Source organism: Camelina sativa, chromosome 13, assembly GCF_030686135.1.
Source record: "Camelina sativa cultivar CO46 ecotype springtype chromosome 13, ASM3068613v1".
NCBI lineage: Eukaryota > Viridiplantae > Streptophyta > Magnoliopsida > Brassicales > Brassicaceae > Camelina > Camelina sativa.
This window is the reverse complement of record NC_141892.1, coordinates 4,422,002-4,436,531: the sequence shown is the minus strand read 5'-3', so window position 1 is coordinate 4,436,531 and position 14,530 is coordinate 4,422,002. Positions and strand designations below refer to the sequence as shown.

The 14,530-nt window shown below is 37.9% G+C and overlaps 3 protein-coding genes and 1 non-coding gene across 5 annotated transcripts; 3 read left to right on the top strand and 1 right to left on the bottom strand.

Annotated features, from left to right (window-relative positions):
- Positions 1–33: 33 nt before the first annotated feature.
- LOC104735161 (beta-adaptin-like protein A) lies at positions 34–4,717 on the bottom strand. The gene is made up of 11 exons (XM_010454891.3): positions 4,260–4,717; positions 3,355–3,871; positions 3,129–3,253; positions 2,825–3,023; positions 2,348–2,576; positions 2,084–2,250; positions 1,770–1,979; positions 1,552–1,662; positions 1,288–1,464; positions 735–1,184; positions 34–483 (listed from the first exon to the last, which is right to left on the bottom strand). The coding sequence occupies exons 1-11, from the start codon at positions 4,310–4,312 to the stop codon at positions 193–195; spliced, it is 2,529 nt and encodes an 842-aa protein (XP_010453193.2). The 5' UTR covers positions 4,313–4,717; the 3' UTR covers positions 34–192.
- A 145-nt stretch (positions 4,718–4,862) lies between these two features.
- On the top strand, positions 4,863–7,160 carry LOC104735160 (GTP-binding protein At2g22870). The gene is made up of 4 exons (XM_010454890.2): positions 4,863–5,367; positions 6,285–6,354; positions 6,534–6,696; positions 6,797–7,160. Exons 1-4 carry the CDS (start codon positions 4,863–4,865, stop codon positions 7,013–7,015), a joined length of 957 nt encoding a protein of 318 aa, XP_010453192.1. The 3' UTR covers positions 7,016–7,160.
- Positions 7,161–7,272: 112 nt separating this feature from the next.
- On the top strand, positions 7,273–7,345 carry TRNAF-GAA (transfer RNA phenylalanine (anticodon GAA)). The gene has a single exon. It is a non-coding gene; the product is annotated as a tRNA-Phe (tRNA).
- Positions 7,346–8,333: 988 nt separating this feature from the next.
- On the top strand, positions 8,334–13,716 carry LOC104737944 (protein ANTI-SILENCING 1). 2 transcript variants are annotated; one of them, XM_019234326.2, is made up of 13 exons: positions 8,334–8,868; positions 9,247–9,612; positions 10,098–10,266; positions 10,376–11,217; positions 11,504–11,530; positions 11,924–12,016; positions 12,156–12,234; positions 12,338–12,428; positions 12,558–12,657; positions 12,756–12,872; positions 13,013–13,097; positions 13,186–13,312; positions 13,424–13,716. In XM_019234326.2, the coding sequence occupies exons 2-11, from the start codon at positions 9,250–9,252 to the stop codon at positions 13,067–13,069; spliced, it is 1,938 nt and encodes a 645-aa protein (XP_019089871.2). In that variant the 5' UTR covers positions 8,334–8,868; positions 9,247–9,249; the 3' UTR covers positions 13,070–13,097; positions 13,186–13,312; positions 13,424–13,716. The 2 variants fall into 2 exon arrangements, with proteins under 2 accessions (XP_019089871.2, XP_019089870.2); XM_019234325.2 differs by having other exon boundaries at positions 8,336–8,868; positions 13,182–13,312.
- The last annotated feature ends 814 nt before the right edge of the window (positions 13,717–14,530 follow it).

The following is a 14,530-nucleotide window of genomic DNA, read 5'->3' as shown; positions in this document are numbered from 1 at the left end:
ATCTAAGGATAAAAAGTACCTCTCCGGAACAACTAAAAAAAAAGTATCTTTATAACACAAAGAACTAGGGGAAATCAAAAGGTGAGAGACTACAAAACTCAAAAAGTATTCATCGCATTTTTCAACAAGTGTAGAGATCCATCCAGAGAATTCTATTGATACATAGAGATTTAATTTTATTGAATCCCTTCCTCAAGGCATGCCAAACTTTGACAAGGCTGTTTCAAATACGGTTGTGAATGCCTGAGACGTACTCTGCTCGTCTGCTTTCACTTTTATCTGAGCTTTGGCGGATGAAGTGTTTATGATACACTCAGCAAGATAGTTCGATGGTTCTGATTCCTTTTGGGCAAAGAAGAAGAATTTGAAGTTTGGAGATTGACCGCCTGATGCGATACAGTGAATGGAATGACTCTGCATGTGTCTGATAAGTGATTGTGGAACTGTTAAGGCCGCGATTCCCTGGGGATTCACAGAACACTCCTGCACACCAATTTAAGAAAGTTAAAATCTCTCAGCAGTCAAAATCCCTGAGAGTTTTATGAACATATGCACCTAACAGTGTAAGAAATGCAGGCAATATGTTCATGAACCAATGTTAAAAACGCTCATGCTAAGTTAAGCATCTTGACAAAAGAGGAAGAAAAGCCAGTTAAACTGTCGTCGTTCATAAGGCTAGAATGTAGTTGGAACCTAAAAATGTAGCACCGCAAGGTAAAAGTTGTGGGAAAAACCTGTGTTAATGATAATGGCAATTGGCGCCATTTTTGTTGGAAGGCGCCTGGATCTAGAGCAGCTCTTGGGTTAAGTTTCAAAAGAGGTGGTGTTGGTGTTGGAGCAGGAGCTGTTGATAAACCCAAACCTAGGAGATCATCAAAACCAAAGCTTGATTGTGGTGTAGTTGCGGATGTGGCAGGGCCGGAGATTGCAAGCTCTTGCATTTGTGAGGTTATATTAGAGGAGTTTTCTAATGAAGGAGCCGAGTAAGCGGAACCGTTGTTACTGGAAAGTCCTTTATTGTCATCCTTCTCGTCAATACCTAGAAGCAGATCCTTGTCATTTGCCTCATATTGTTGAGCTGGAACAATGTCGCTGGAGGCTTCAGGTGTGATGGAAATATTTCCAAGTTCGTCTGAAAACTCAAAGGGTCCTCGGTGTTCCTTATCCGTGAACATGTAAGATGGCTGCGAGAATTTTTGAGTTTACGATCAAAGCAGATAAAGAACACCTCTGAATAATAGTTGCATACTACTACATTGGTTTTGGCAGTAAAGTCAGGAAATATACCTTCTGGTAGATCACAGAAAGGCTGTTAAACTCGTCAAATATACGGTCTTTGATTTCACTGCTTTGAGTGTCAGCAAAGACCGAAACCGCCTGTTTTGGAGGACTCACAACACGTTCTGCAACGTGTACATCGTATTGCAGAACCCGATAGTAGAACAAGGCTCGGTCATGAACATCCTACACCAACAGTAAATGTTGATAAGTGATCTAATGGGCCAGTGGTTTCAAAACAAGAGAAATTTGGAAGAGTAGACTGAACGATACCTGGTGAAAATCAGCAACGCCTGCAGCTAGAGCTATTCCTAGGGCTTTCTGAGTCTCAGGCGCCCTCTTGAAAAAGCATTTCATAGCTGCAGTTAAGAGATGCAACCGAACCTGCCCAATGGCACAAAATTGGGAACATAGACGAATGAGCATGGCCGCATTCTCACGCATACATAATTTCAGTACCAAGGAAAAACAGAAAAGTAGAGCCTAAATACCTCAGCCGAATGTTCTTCCTCCCAATTTTCTATCAGATTCTCCAAAATATAAGGGGCATCGCTCATGTCCTGAGCATATTCACCCAACATCCATATAAGAGCCGCCTTGCCTTTCGGTTCCTGGATATTTTTGCTGCTAATACTCCCAACAACAGAAATGCAATCATGGCTCCATTGTGGATACTTCCTTAGAAGGTCCTTCACAAGAACCTAGAGGAGGAACGAGAAAAGTGGATTCGTTATGAAAATGTAAACAATATAAGTACCAATGTGATGGCCAATCATCTCCCTGAATAGTTCATATGATACTTTACCAAAGTTTCAGCAGTCACATAGTCCTTTTCCATCTCCAGAAACTGAAGAAGTCTATCAACAATCGCATTTACATCATACTGTTGCAAAGCAATCTTCCCAACTGCCCGAATTGACTCCCTCGCAATAGCAATATCAACATTTGCAGCATACTCACACAGTTCCGTCACTGAATAGGAAAAATTACGAGTTAGTTGAATCAAAGAGTCAGAAAGAGAGGGTTTCTCGCTCCAGATTCCATATTGACATAAGTTTGAAATCATTACCAATTTCGTAAGTGTTGCTCTCATTTGCAACAGCAGTCAACATCTCAAGCTTCAACTTTTTGACATATGACGGTTCATTGTACTGGCAGTAGAAATGCTTATAGTCTGCGGCAAAGATGAATGGCGCACGAACAACCAAAAGATGAAGGTGGCTCAAGATTGCATAAGATTGCTCTGGACTTCCAGAACTGACGAGAGTTAGAAGTGGGGATTTAATACGCTCATATACCTATACAAGATCATTTGGCATTAGTTAGCCAGTGATCATCTTAAACGATAACAAATCAGTGATGACTATGTTTGTTAAGATCTGATATTTCAAGCTTCCAGACTATGATACCAAAAGTAATATAATGCTTCATTATTTGGAAAATGTAGAAACTAGTTTACAAAATTATTATCATGAAATTTCGCAGATAAATAATTTCATCAAGAATAATTTCCCATGGTTAAGGATAAAAGAGATGGACTTTGAACCTGTTGATGAACATCAGTCATGGAGAGCGTTAATTGTAAAAACACTTTGACTGTTGCCAAGACAACAGCTCCATTGGCATGCTGAAGTCTGTCTTCCAACAGATTCATAATGTCAAAAATATCATTACTATCTGATGGCACATATTTTACTGCCAACTCAAGTATAAGACATTGTGCCCATTCATTAAAATCCTTGATCCTGCAAAGAAACACCAAAATGGTAAAATTTGCTTTATCTTCTTAGATACCACTACAACAACAAGGTACACTGATAAACAATGGAAGGAGGAGAATAAGGACATACCGATTCAAGAAATAATATATAACTGGCTTGCTAAGCAAGGATTCCTTCTCCCGGCATGCTTCCTCAGAGTGGCTTGCTTCTAAACTCCAAATTTCTTGAAGTGCAGACAGGCAGTTGGCAACTACCTGACAGCATATTTTATATCATAAGAGTACAAATCATAAAAATACATTTGATTTGCTAGCGAGAGTCTATGTCCAACTGCATTCAACCAAACAAAATTAACCTGAGCATCTGAATCATGAAGCATCAAACTTTTCAGTGTTGGAGAAAAATCGGCATCAATGCATGTTGAGGGTGAGATGTGATAAAGCTTTAGTACTCCAGTAACAGCGATGGTTCTCACATAGCTGTTATTGTCCTTGAGCCCGCTTCCCAACGGACCAACAAGATACTCGACAAGGTTTGGCACTCGTAAGGAACACAAGCTCCTCAGAGCAAGCCCACGGATCATAGGGTCCTCATCTTTGCAATCCCTTTGGAGAAAATTGATCGTCAAAAGGGAAAGATCAGGATTACCCTTTGCATAGTTTCCAACATAAAGATAACACATCTTCTTCAGGACAATGTCTGATGTTGCTGAACACATAACCATTTCTCCAAATACAGATGAGACGTCGATGCCAATAGTCATGTACGATATTACTTTCTTGTAGAGGTCACGTTTGGAATCATCAACTCCTGGAGCTCTACTTCCAGCTAGCTGCCGGAGTTGGGTTTTCAGATCTGACACTTCACTTTTCCTGATAAATAACAATTTCTAGCTTCAGTTCACGCATCCATGAGTAAAGAGAGATCAGATCATCGCACATACGAAGTGATAATAATCTAAAGGCAGAGAATTTAAACTAATGGCCGCGTCTGATTCCACATTGTAGCTATCTTTGACATCAATTAGCTCATGAGACATCTTAAATCTAGATCCGTAACAATGAAGCTTCTAAATTTCTGTATTTAGTATAGGAACACTATAGATCGAATAATTTTGAGAACTAAGGAGCTTACCGACCACGCCATGAAAAGAGATGATCGAATTATAAAGACTGATCGATGCTTTTTTATCTTAAGAATGTAGCGGAACAAGATGAAATTATTCAGCAATCAGCACTATTAATCGAGATAGATAGTTACCCTGAAGGTTGGGACGGTGACGGATAACGCTGCGAAGCGGCCGGAGGAGCCATGGCTAATAGGATTGCGGTTCAGATAAAATTATTTTTTTTTTGACGCGGTGAGATCCACCGGAGCATAAACCACGAGATGTCGCCGATCGAAGAGGATCCCACCGAGATCAGAAGCACGCGCTGCTATAATTGAGAGAGATTTTGGTTCACTGGTTTGAGTCTCTCTTCCCGTGCTTGAAGAGGTGATGCTAACGACCCAATTTTGCTATATACTCCTCTTACTTTTTGTTTTCTTTCTAATTTACCCTTTTTTTTTTTATTGTCTCTAGTGTTTTTAATCAAGAAACAAAGAGAGCGGGCGAATTGCTACAATCGTTGAAATAAAGCGGGCGAATTGTAAATAAGGAAAGTTCTCGTTCATCTATATTACCACCAAAACGATGCGTTTTGCCACGGATATTTTCACAAACCTTGGCCTCCTCCGGATACTACTCTTCACTCCACCAGCATCCGTAAAGCTTAATCCTACATCCATGGCTGCTCACAGAATTTAAAGAGAAACAAAACAGCACATACGAGTATACTGATATATCACAGTGAAGAATCAGATATGATTTTAGCGCAGCTTCCAAGATTTCATCTCTCAATCCTCGCGAGACCCTCATTCTCGCTCTCTTCTTCGCATTTCAATTTCCTGAACCCTAAGCCTCCGGTTACAGTAGCTCGGACCCTTTTCTCATTCGCGTCTAAATCGAATCTCGCCACTGTTGAACCCATACCACTTCCTGTCTCGGATTCATCCGATCTAGATGATGCTCCTGTCGAGATTTCGCTCGACAAGCTTTTTATTCCGCCTGAGACGGATGTATCCGGCGACGACCCGGCGAGTCTTACGGCGAGGATACTGAAGGGTTCGAATATAGTGCTGAGCAAGTACGCCAGGGACGCACAGGTGGTTCAGGCTGATTATGTGAAGAGTAGTGTCAAGACGGAGGATTGTCCGGCCGATGGGTTGCCGGAGTTTGCGCTTGTCGGGAGATCCAATGTTGGGAAATCGTCGCTTCTCAATTCGTTGGTGAGGAGGAAACGCCTTGCCTTGACTTCTAAGAAACCTGGTAAGCTTAGTTTTTTTATTTGCTAAGGAATCACATCTTGGAGACACAGTGATCAAGTTAGTTGTTAGTGTTCATGAGGAGGAGATTAAGGAATTGAAATATTGGTAAAGCATTAAGGAGAATTAAGTTTTGTTTTTTTTGTTGGAAGCTTAGGTTAGTTGATTGATTGAAGTGATTCCCTTATAACCGGGACTCTTAGACTAGTCCACTCTAATCCTGGAGCCAACAGCTAGCATTTGAATTCTGTAGTGGTCAAGTGAGGCATCGAGTGGGAATTAATGAGTCGTTAGTGTCAATCAATATTCAATAGGACAGAACCAAGAGACGACCTCACTTGGTTAGATTGAACAGATTTGCTTTGTAGCATCGGCATTTGTTGGTTCCTAGTACTCGTGAAGATGGGATATTGTTGACGAGGATATGATCCAATATATGGCATCACAGGATGGCATCGTTGAGTAATGTGTTTTTGCTCGACCATGCTATGGTAATTTCACGAAAATGGGTTTTGGTTCTATATAGTGTGGAGATTTCGGCTTGTTCTTATGATCTGTTAGATTTGATAATGCTTATCAAGTTATTGTACTAGAGTAGATGAAACTGGGATCAGGGGAAGAACCGTAAAATCTGATTTGCTTATGCACATTAACTCATTGAGTAAAGGGAAAAAAAAAATGTGGATGGTAACTGAAAAATCTGGATTCTTAGCTGGTTCATTGTTGAGACTATTGGATATTCCATAATCTGGAAATTTTATAAAACATCTCTCATTCACAAGTACTCCGTCCACAGTGAACTGCTTAGAAAGGTTGATAGACGTGATCGTATAAGTGGAAACTGATAGGCATCCATGTCGTGCTTGTACTTATGCTACATGTAGGTTGGTTATAATTTATGGTAATCTATTCTACATGTAGGAAAGACGCAATGCATTAATCATTTCCGGATCAACGACAAGTGGTACTTGGTAGATTTGCCTGGCTACGGGTAAGTTTAAGTGATATTATTTTGTTTTTTCATGGCATACCCCCTTAAAACTGCTCTGGCCAGTCTCTGTCTATTCTATTTCTATTTATTTTGTCGGATACAATTACAGTTTCTGCCCCCAATGAATTTTGGAGTATTTCAGTATAGAAAACTGAAAGTTATACATTTTATGTATCCAGGTATGCATCAGCACCGCATGAACTCAAACAAGACTGGAACAAATTCACCAAAGACTATTTCCTAAACCGTTCAACACTGGTCTCAGTGTTTTTGCTAGTTGATGCCAGCATACCTGTAAAGCAAATTGATCTCGATTACGCAAGCTGGCTTGGTCAAAACCAGGTATAAAAGGACCTAAACCTTAGCACCCCACTTTAATCGATTAATTGGACATCATGATCAAGAACTTTACTAATTATGTCATATCTCCGTCGTATCTCAGGTTCCAATGACTATGATATTCACGAAATGCGACAAGAGGAAGAAGAAGAAGAACGGAGGGAAGAGACCGGAGGAGAACATAAAGGAGTTCCAAGACTTGATCCAAGGGTTCTTTGAGACAACACCACCATGGATTATGACCAGCAGTGTAACGAATCAAGGTCGGGACGAGATATTGTTGCATATGGCTCAGCTAAGAAACTACTGGCTCAAACACTAAGAAACCCAACCCACACTTCTCCAATTTATTTTATCTTTTGTAGGAAGAAAACTTATATAACAGTTAGTGTAAAACAACAAGAAAACAGTTAGTGTACCAATTACGTGAGCAGTGTTTTGATTAATTCAACGCTGAGATTTTGTTATTGTATTCGTGGTACAATTCATCGGCCCCTCCACCTAAATCATATTACAAATCAACAAAATTATCTATAAATATCCGGTTAATATAGATAAGATATGACAATTAAACAACTTGCGGGGATAGCTCAGTTGGGAGAGCGTCAGACTGAAGATCTGAAGGTCGCGTGTTCGATCCACGCTCACCGCATTTAATTTTTTGGTAAAGAGTAAACAAAACGACGCCGCTTTAGTTTACACAATAGACGACGCAGCCCATGTAACAGCCCAAAAGCCCTTTAACCCCAACTCTTATAATGAAGACATAATACTAATATTCTGTATCCCTTTCTAAAAGGTGAAAAGCATATCTTAACTTGTTGACATTGACCTTCTTGCCAAAAGATTTAAAAAACGGTGGTGTTCCGGAAAAACAAAATACATTGAACAATTAGAAACTGTGATCTGATGATATGCATTGGTGAATGCAACAATCCCATAAGAAACTCTTAGAGCTGCATGTAGATGAGAATTGTAAATTTTAGAAAAAGATTTTGACTCGTGAAAGATGAGGACTCATGGTAGCCTAGGTAAGTCTTTAAAAAGAATCACTATCTGTTGATTTATTGTCCGTACAACGTGAAGAAACACTTGAAGGTTAAAAAGACTGTTTCATTTGTTTTGCATGGAAAAAGTTGTGTTGCTATTAATGAAACTATCAATGAAAAAGATGAAACTATTATATTTAAATTATTATAAAAAAATATGTTTTGTTAGCAAATGGTTTATAAATTATAAATATCATGACGCTTGTCGATGGCTTTGTTAAAAACACCATCTTTTTCATTCATGGGACAGTATAGCAAACATTAGAACATCGACTCTTCTACATGATTTTGAATAGTAAAGTCATCTTAAAACAATAGAATAGATAGATAGATGATCTCCGCTCTCCAGCATTCATATCAGAAAGTGTATTAGCGAACGATATGATTCTAAACAAAATTATGACTTTAAGTATGTTGAAGATATGATTAAAATTCCCATAATCTTTGTTTTCGGTTTATTTATAAACCAAAATATATAATAACGTTTAGCATGATCATACCCGTATCTTCCAGATTTGGTATTTATCTCAAAAATGGAAATTAATTATTTGGATATTATACCTTCAATTTAAATGGTATTTTTAAAAACCTATGATGTTTTTGTTTTTAATACAGTACAAACTACAAAATGTGACGACCAAAAAAAAAAAAAAAAGTACAAAATATTTACAAATCATTTAAAAAGGGAGTAAACAGATAGAAAAATCCCAGACTAAAAAAAAAAAGGGGAATGGGAGAGAAGAGAACGCTTTGATGAACTAAAATTTACCGTTTTCTCTGGAAAACTGCAAACAATCTCCGACCAAAAATTGAATTGAGAGATTTCGATTTTGAATTGTGTTATGATGATGAACTTGAGCGACAGATTAAAGCGAGGGAGGAGACTGTAGTAGTAACCCGTGAAACGAGGATTTAGGGTTTTCTTTTTTTCTTTCTCCCTCTGCGATGATAAAAAAAAAACCTGGGCTTCGTCAATTTCTCTTCATCTTGACCTAATCGAACTCGCGTTGCTTCTGATTTCAACCGTTGGTTTCTCCCGGTTCGATTTTTTTTCTTTCTTTCTTCTTGTTCTGGTGGTGTGGCTTCGGAAAGCTGTAGTAAACTCATCTCTACCTCTTCAGTGAAGGTATGAACACGAAAGCTTATCTCAGCCTACATTGTATCGAATGCAATTTTCGCTTTCTTTTTTTTTTTTTTTTTTTTTTTTTTGAATCGCCTTTTTTGCTGACTTGAACTCGATTATCTACTATTTTACTTGTTGCTGTTGAGGGATGATTTCAACTGAAAGATGAATGTGTTTGCCTTCTTTTTACCAGTGGATCTGATAGGAGTGTTTTTAGGGTTTGATTGATTGGGATATATGGTAGATCATTGATCGAGACCTGAATCATGGGACTGATTTGATTTGATTTGATCCATCATCTTATGATTGTGTTTTCCTTTTCTGTGTCTTTTGGTGTTAGTAGCATTTAATAAGTTCATGGTGATTTCTTGCTCTGCACAGAGAATGGAAGAATCAATAGGATCTGAAGGCTTAGAGTTTAAGTGGGGTAAAAAGAAGAGTGTTGGCGGGAGAAATAAAGATGTCAAGTTCTATGAATCATTCACTTATGACGGGGATGAATACCATCTTTATGACTGTGTTTTAGTTGGTAACTCCAGTGAACCAGACTCTACTGAACCTTTCGTTGGCAAGATCATAAAGATTTGGGAACACGCTAATAAGCATATCCCAAGGAAAGTCAAACTTCTCTGGTTCTTTAAACCTTCTGAGATTTTGCCGTATCTTGAAGGAGTCCCAGAAGTTCTTGCAAATGAACTGTTTTTGGCATCGGGTGAAGGTCGCGGCCTTGCTAATATCAACGAATTGGTAACTGATTTTTCTTTTGCATACTATGTTGAATTTTCATTCTCCATATGTCCATATGACTTGTTGTGCATGGTTTGGCATTTTTTTTATTGATATACATCTCATATCATGTTGCAGACAGAGTTTTACTGGTTCTCCCCTTTTTTTTATTGAAATTTGTATTCTATACAGTAGGATAACATGTTCTCTGTTCACCAAAACATGTGTTCCAAGTAGCTTTTTTGTCGTCTTTTATAACCCTGACATAGGTCTCACTCCAACATATAGCCGCGCTCTCTTCTGAAGATTCCCCAACTGAAATGTGTAGCAGTTACTTTTGTTGGTTTCTATCGTTGTTACAAGTGGTCTCGATATATTTACCTTTGCATCACTTTTTTCTGAAAAGGTCGTTTTAAATTATGTGCCATTGTGCGTAGTGCTACTGTGCTAGGTATTACTTAGTAAATCACACCTGCTTGAATACTGATATAACATTTTTCCACTAGGAAGCAATCGGTGGAAAATGCTCTGTTCTATGCATCTCAAAGGACAAAAGGAATCCACAACCCTCGGATGAAGAAATTAACTCATCGGACTTCGTGTTTCGCCGAGCATTTGATGTTGGAAGCTGCAAAATTGTGGATACGATAGATGATAAAATTGCTGGAGTTGACGGTACAGTTTGTTTGATCTCAGTTGCTAGCTTCGACATTCTACTATGTGATCAATTGCCATCTTGATTCTTTACTTACGTAATATCTCATTTTCACTCTAATTCTTGCAGTTAAATTTCTCTTTAACAGAGCGTGTTGTGAGAAAGAAACAACTGCTGTGCGGAAAATTAAAGCAGATGGGAATACAGATAGTTTGAAGCCAAATGGTCCTTTAGCTAGTGATTCGGTTAGGAAAATTGAAGACAACTCATTTGAGTCGCCTGACTGTAAAGAAAGCAGTAAAGGTGGCAAAGAAGAAAAAGAAAAAGGTCACTATCAACTGGCTACACCAAGATCTACACTTGCAGAAGAAAGGTCTAACAAGGATTCTGGCTTTAGGGGAAACCATTGTGATGGTAAAGCTCAAGAAAGTGAAGTTAAAAAACAGTTAAGTCGACAAAAATCTATGCCTGCAGAAGAAAGATATCGTAACTCTTGTGAAGCTTCTAGTTCTAGGATAATTCATTCCACTTCCAAGAAAGCTCAAGTAAATGATGTTAAAAGACAGTTGACTAAACAAAAATCTTTGCCCACTGAAGAAAGATATAGTGAAGAGCCGAATGGATTGGATGACAGGCCTCTGAAGAAACAGAAACTAGATAGTTCTGTTACAGTTCCTGATAGGCGGAATACAACCATTTTGCAGCACATTACTTCTGATGGTAAAAAGGATACATCATCTTTTAAGAGACCTAGAGACAAAGCGACTATGGAGGAAGTCCCTCCCGAGAAGCCCAGCTTTGTTAAGAAGCGAGATCTAGGAGTGTCAGTATCTGAAGGAAAAAATACAAAAATTGTAACTGAAAAAGTTTTATCCAAGAAGTCCAGCTTTGGACGTGCTGAGGATAAGTTGTTGGCGGTTGATAATGAAAGAAATTATCAAGTAACTGAAGTGAGCCGAAGGCCGGATGCTGTAAGTTTATATTTACTATGCAATTCTTGCGATATGATTTGGTTTACATTGGTTTTAAACTGGCTGCTTAATGAGGTTTTAGTGAGAGCGTGTTATAAGATCTTTAGATGCAAGGATGTGGGTTTGTACGAACTCAATTCTAAAAGTAGCAGTTTTGTTGTACAGTCCTTCACTATGTATGTTGTAGTGTTGTAGTGATGTTCTGTCATTTTTCTCATCATAGTATGGTGCTTGTTAACATTGAGGTTCGTCTGACAGATTTTTGTTTCCTTCTTATTGATCCCAGGAAAAAATTAAATGGTTCCGGAATCTCGTAAGTATTTTTCCCTTCTTTTTGCACGCCAGTTTCTATAAATGTTCGTTTTGGTTGCCTTCATTGTTCGTGTTTGACGTACTTGTTCTTTGTGATGTTAGTAGGGTGACCTGTTTATGTCTTTTATAGTGAATTTTTAATGACTCGTTCATATACTTATCAGACAGTACATTTTCTTCTTGATCGTTTCTATGTTCTAGAAAGACAGTTGTTTACTTTGACAGCTGCACTCAAATTGTTTATTGAATATCCACACCTGTTATTTTTGGCTGGCCATTGCAGACTCTTCTAGCTAGTCTGGATGGTTATCCGATTCTGTATGTCGTCGTTTCAGAAATTACCTTTTGGGTTCACCTTTGGACTGACATTTTAATTTTCTTTACCATGCCCCAGCCTTGGGAGGAAAGTATGAGGGAAGCAGAAAAAAAAGGGACTGTGGTACTTCTTCAAAACTTGGATCCTACTTTTACATCTGATGAAGTGGAGGTATATCAGTTTATTTAGGAATCTTTTAAAATGTATTTTGCACCCTTATGTAATGCAGTTGTTTCCTGATTTACTTCTTGGAAACCTCCCTTCTTTCCTATGTGTATGCTAACTAAGATATTTACGAATTGCATTTCAGGATATAGTCTATTCTGCTTTGAACGAGCAATGCGAAGCGAGGATGATAGAGCGTACATCAGTCACTATTCCTCATATTGGTAAGCTACCATTTTGCTCACTGGGCTTATCATCTGTGGTTCTCACATACCAGATATGGAATGAGGAGCTTTACTATGGCATCTCATATTGTTTGATATACAGGTGGAGCTTTGGTCCTTTTCAAGACTAGAGAAGTAGCAGAAAGGGTGATTAGAAGACTAGATGAGGGATGCTTGTTGCTATCAAATGGGAGGTAAACCTTCCATCACATATTCTGCTGTTTCTCTAATCTTCCTATCATAAATTGCAGAAATCTGTCTTGTGCCGTTTATTGGCATACTTTCATCTGAGAAATCTGTTCTGTGCCTTTTTTGCTCAACAGGCCCCTTGTTGCTTCTTTTGCTAAGATTACTCCACCAGGGAAGCCGCCATCATTCTCCGGCCATATTAAGCTATACAAAACTCAAACGCGACGAGAGATGGTATTATTTCCATTGCCCCTTGCATAGAAACACACAAGTAAAAGTGCATAGTTCCTTTACCGATGTTCTTGCTTTTTCGTCTATATATGTTTTTCCAGAGAGATGCCGTGGCTACATCACATTGTTCTCAGCCAAACAACCTTGAATTTGACATGGCCATGGAATGGTGCTTGCACCAAGCTAGACATGAGCACGCGTCTGAAAGCGTATCTAAGGTATTAGATTTCATAGTCTACCACTATTTGACTGAATATTTAAGATTCTGTTTAAAAGTGTCGCTCTCTACTCGTTAACAATTATCAGTATGTTCTTCAACTCCTCTAAAATTAACAAATGAATCTTTTAACCCTTGTAGCGGCAATTGGAGGAGATTAAGGCGCTGCGGATTAATTTCAAGCCTAAACTTCCTTAGTTTCAGAATCATCTTGTCGTTCTCTCGTGTAAGTAATAACTCTTTTTCCTCTTGAGGAACATGTCTATCAGGTAAAAGAAACAAATTATCAGTTACCCTTTCTTTGCATCAGACAGAAACATCATCAAATGTAGATTAGAAGGAAGAACACAAGCTCTCTTTTGGCCTTAAAAGACGGTGACTAAAGAATTTTGCTATTGTACTAACAAATTTCATGGCATTGAATCCACCAATCTTGACTCGGTAAACACCTGGTTTCTTTATATACAAAAACAAAGTTTTTTGATGTTATTCAAATCAAAATTTTCAGATTCGTTGTTTCCAATTGAGCTATTTCTTCTTGCTTGTGTTTAGGTTTAGGAAGAAGAACATATACTGATGCGGCTTCTAGTCTCAATGGGACGACCCTTTTGTAGTTAAATATTTTTTCAAGGGTCATTTTCTTTGATCTACTAAACTTTTGTGTTGGTCAGGTAAGGTTGAAGAGAGTTAATGTGACTTGTAAAAATGCGTTTTCTTCGTGACTGGTAGGGGTTTGGTTTTAAAACAAGTTCTTTATGACAAGGCATCCTTTTATAGCCTAGTTGTTTGGCTTTCACCACTTATGTCACTCTCCTCTTGTCATCTGGAAAAAAGAGTTTTCGACTTCTTCCTTCCATCCACTTGAATGTGGGCCTTAGTAGCTCCCTTAGTGGGGCTCGCCAAAATATATAAAACCAAAGTTCTTTGAAAACCTTTAATAATGTTACTTCACTTCACTGATTCGTTTTTCCTTTCTAATTTTTTTTTTTTTTTTTTTTTGCAATTTTATTAGTACTATTATTACGGCGTATGTCTATATACTGTCTCAGAAATTAGATAAATAGTGTATTGTAAAGTGCTATGCTAATGTCAATAATTTATCTTGGACATGTTTATTAAACATCTTACTCGGGAGCCTATTTTGGTAATATAATTCAATTATGATATTTGAAGTGATCGAATATAATTTCAAACAGAATTAGTGTCAGCTTCTCTTAATAAAACTATTAGCATATGATATAATGGAGAAAGTAATAATATGAAAGGAAAAAAGAAGGTTTATGGGAGTATATAATTTTTTTTTTTTAGTGGTGAAAAAGGTTAACAGTTAGCACCGACAACACATCATATGATGATATGAACGTACAATCTCCACGACGTTCTCCTTCTCCTCCTGCCTCCAATATTTTCGAACGACGTAATTACTAATACTAATCAGCCTTAATTACATAAACGATCGAAATATGAGAAAGTTATACCTTCACACTAATAGTATTATATATTATGCACACAAACCTTCTCAAAATTCTCGCCTGGCCTTTAGTTTTTAAATAAAATACTCTGTATTATTTTAATTTTGTGTTGTAATAAAATACTGTAAAAGGAATTTTTGGGGAAGGCGTATGTATAATAAACAAATTTAAAAAAAAAAAAAAAAAA

Excerpts from the sequence above, each read along its gene's own strand:
- LOC104735161 (XM_010454891.3), bottom strand. The coding sequence starts at position 4,312 with ATGGCTCCTCCGGCCGCTTCGCAGCGTTATCCGTCACCGTCCCAACCT. Across the intron at positions 1,185-1,287 it reads TTTCTGTGATCTACCAGAAG|CCATCTTACATGTTCACGGA; the intron begins GTATATTTCCTG and ends AAATTCTCGCAG. Across the intron at positions 484-734 it reads TGCCATTATCATTAACACAG|GAGTGTTCTGTGAATCCCCA; the intron begins GTTTTTCCCACA and ends ATTGGTGTGCAG.
- LOC104735160 (XM_010454890.2), top strand. The coding sequence starts at position 4,863 with ATGATTTTAGCGCAGCTTCCAAGATTTCATCTCTCAATCCTCGCGAGA. Across the intron at positions 6,355-6,533 it reads GTAGATTTGCCTGGCTACGG|GTATGCATCAGCACCGCATG; the intron begins GTAAGTTTAAGT and ends TTATGTATCCAG. Across the intron at positions 6,697-6,796 it reads GCTGGCTTGGTCAAAACCAG|GTTCCAATGACTATGATATT; the intron begins GTATAAAAGGAC and ends GTCGTATCTCAG.
- LOC104737944 (XM_019234326.2), top strand. The coding sequence starts at position 9,250 with ATGGAAGAATCAATAGGATCTGAAGGCTTAGAGTTTAAGTGGGGTAAA. Across the intron at positions 9,613-10,097 it reads TTGCTAATATCAACGAATTG|GAAGCAATCGGTGGAAAATG; the intron begins GTAACTGATTTT and ends TTTTTCCACTAG. Across the intron at positions 10,267-10,375 it reads TAAAATTGCTGGAGTTGACG|TTAAATTTCTCTTTAACAGA; the intron begins GTACAGTTTGTT and ends TAATTCTTGCAG.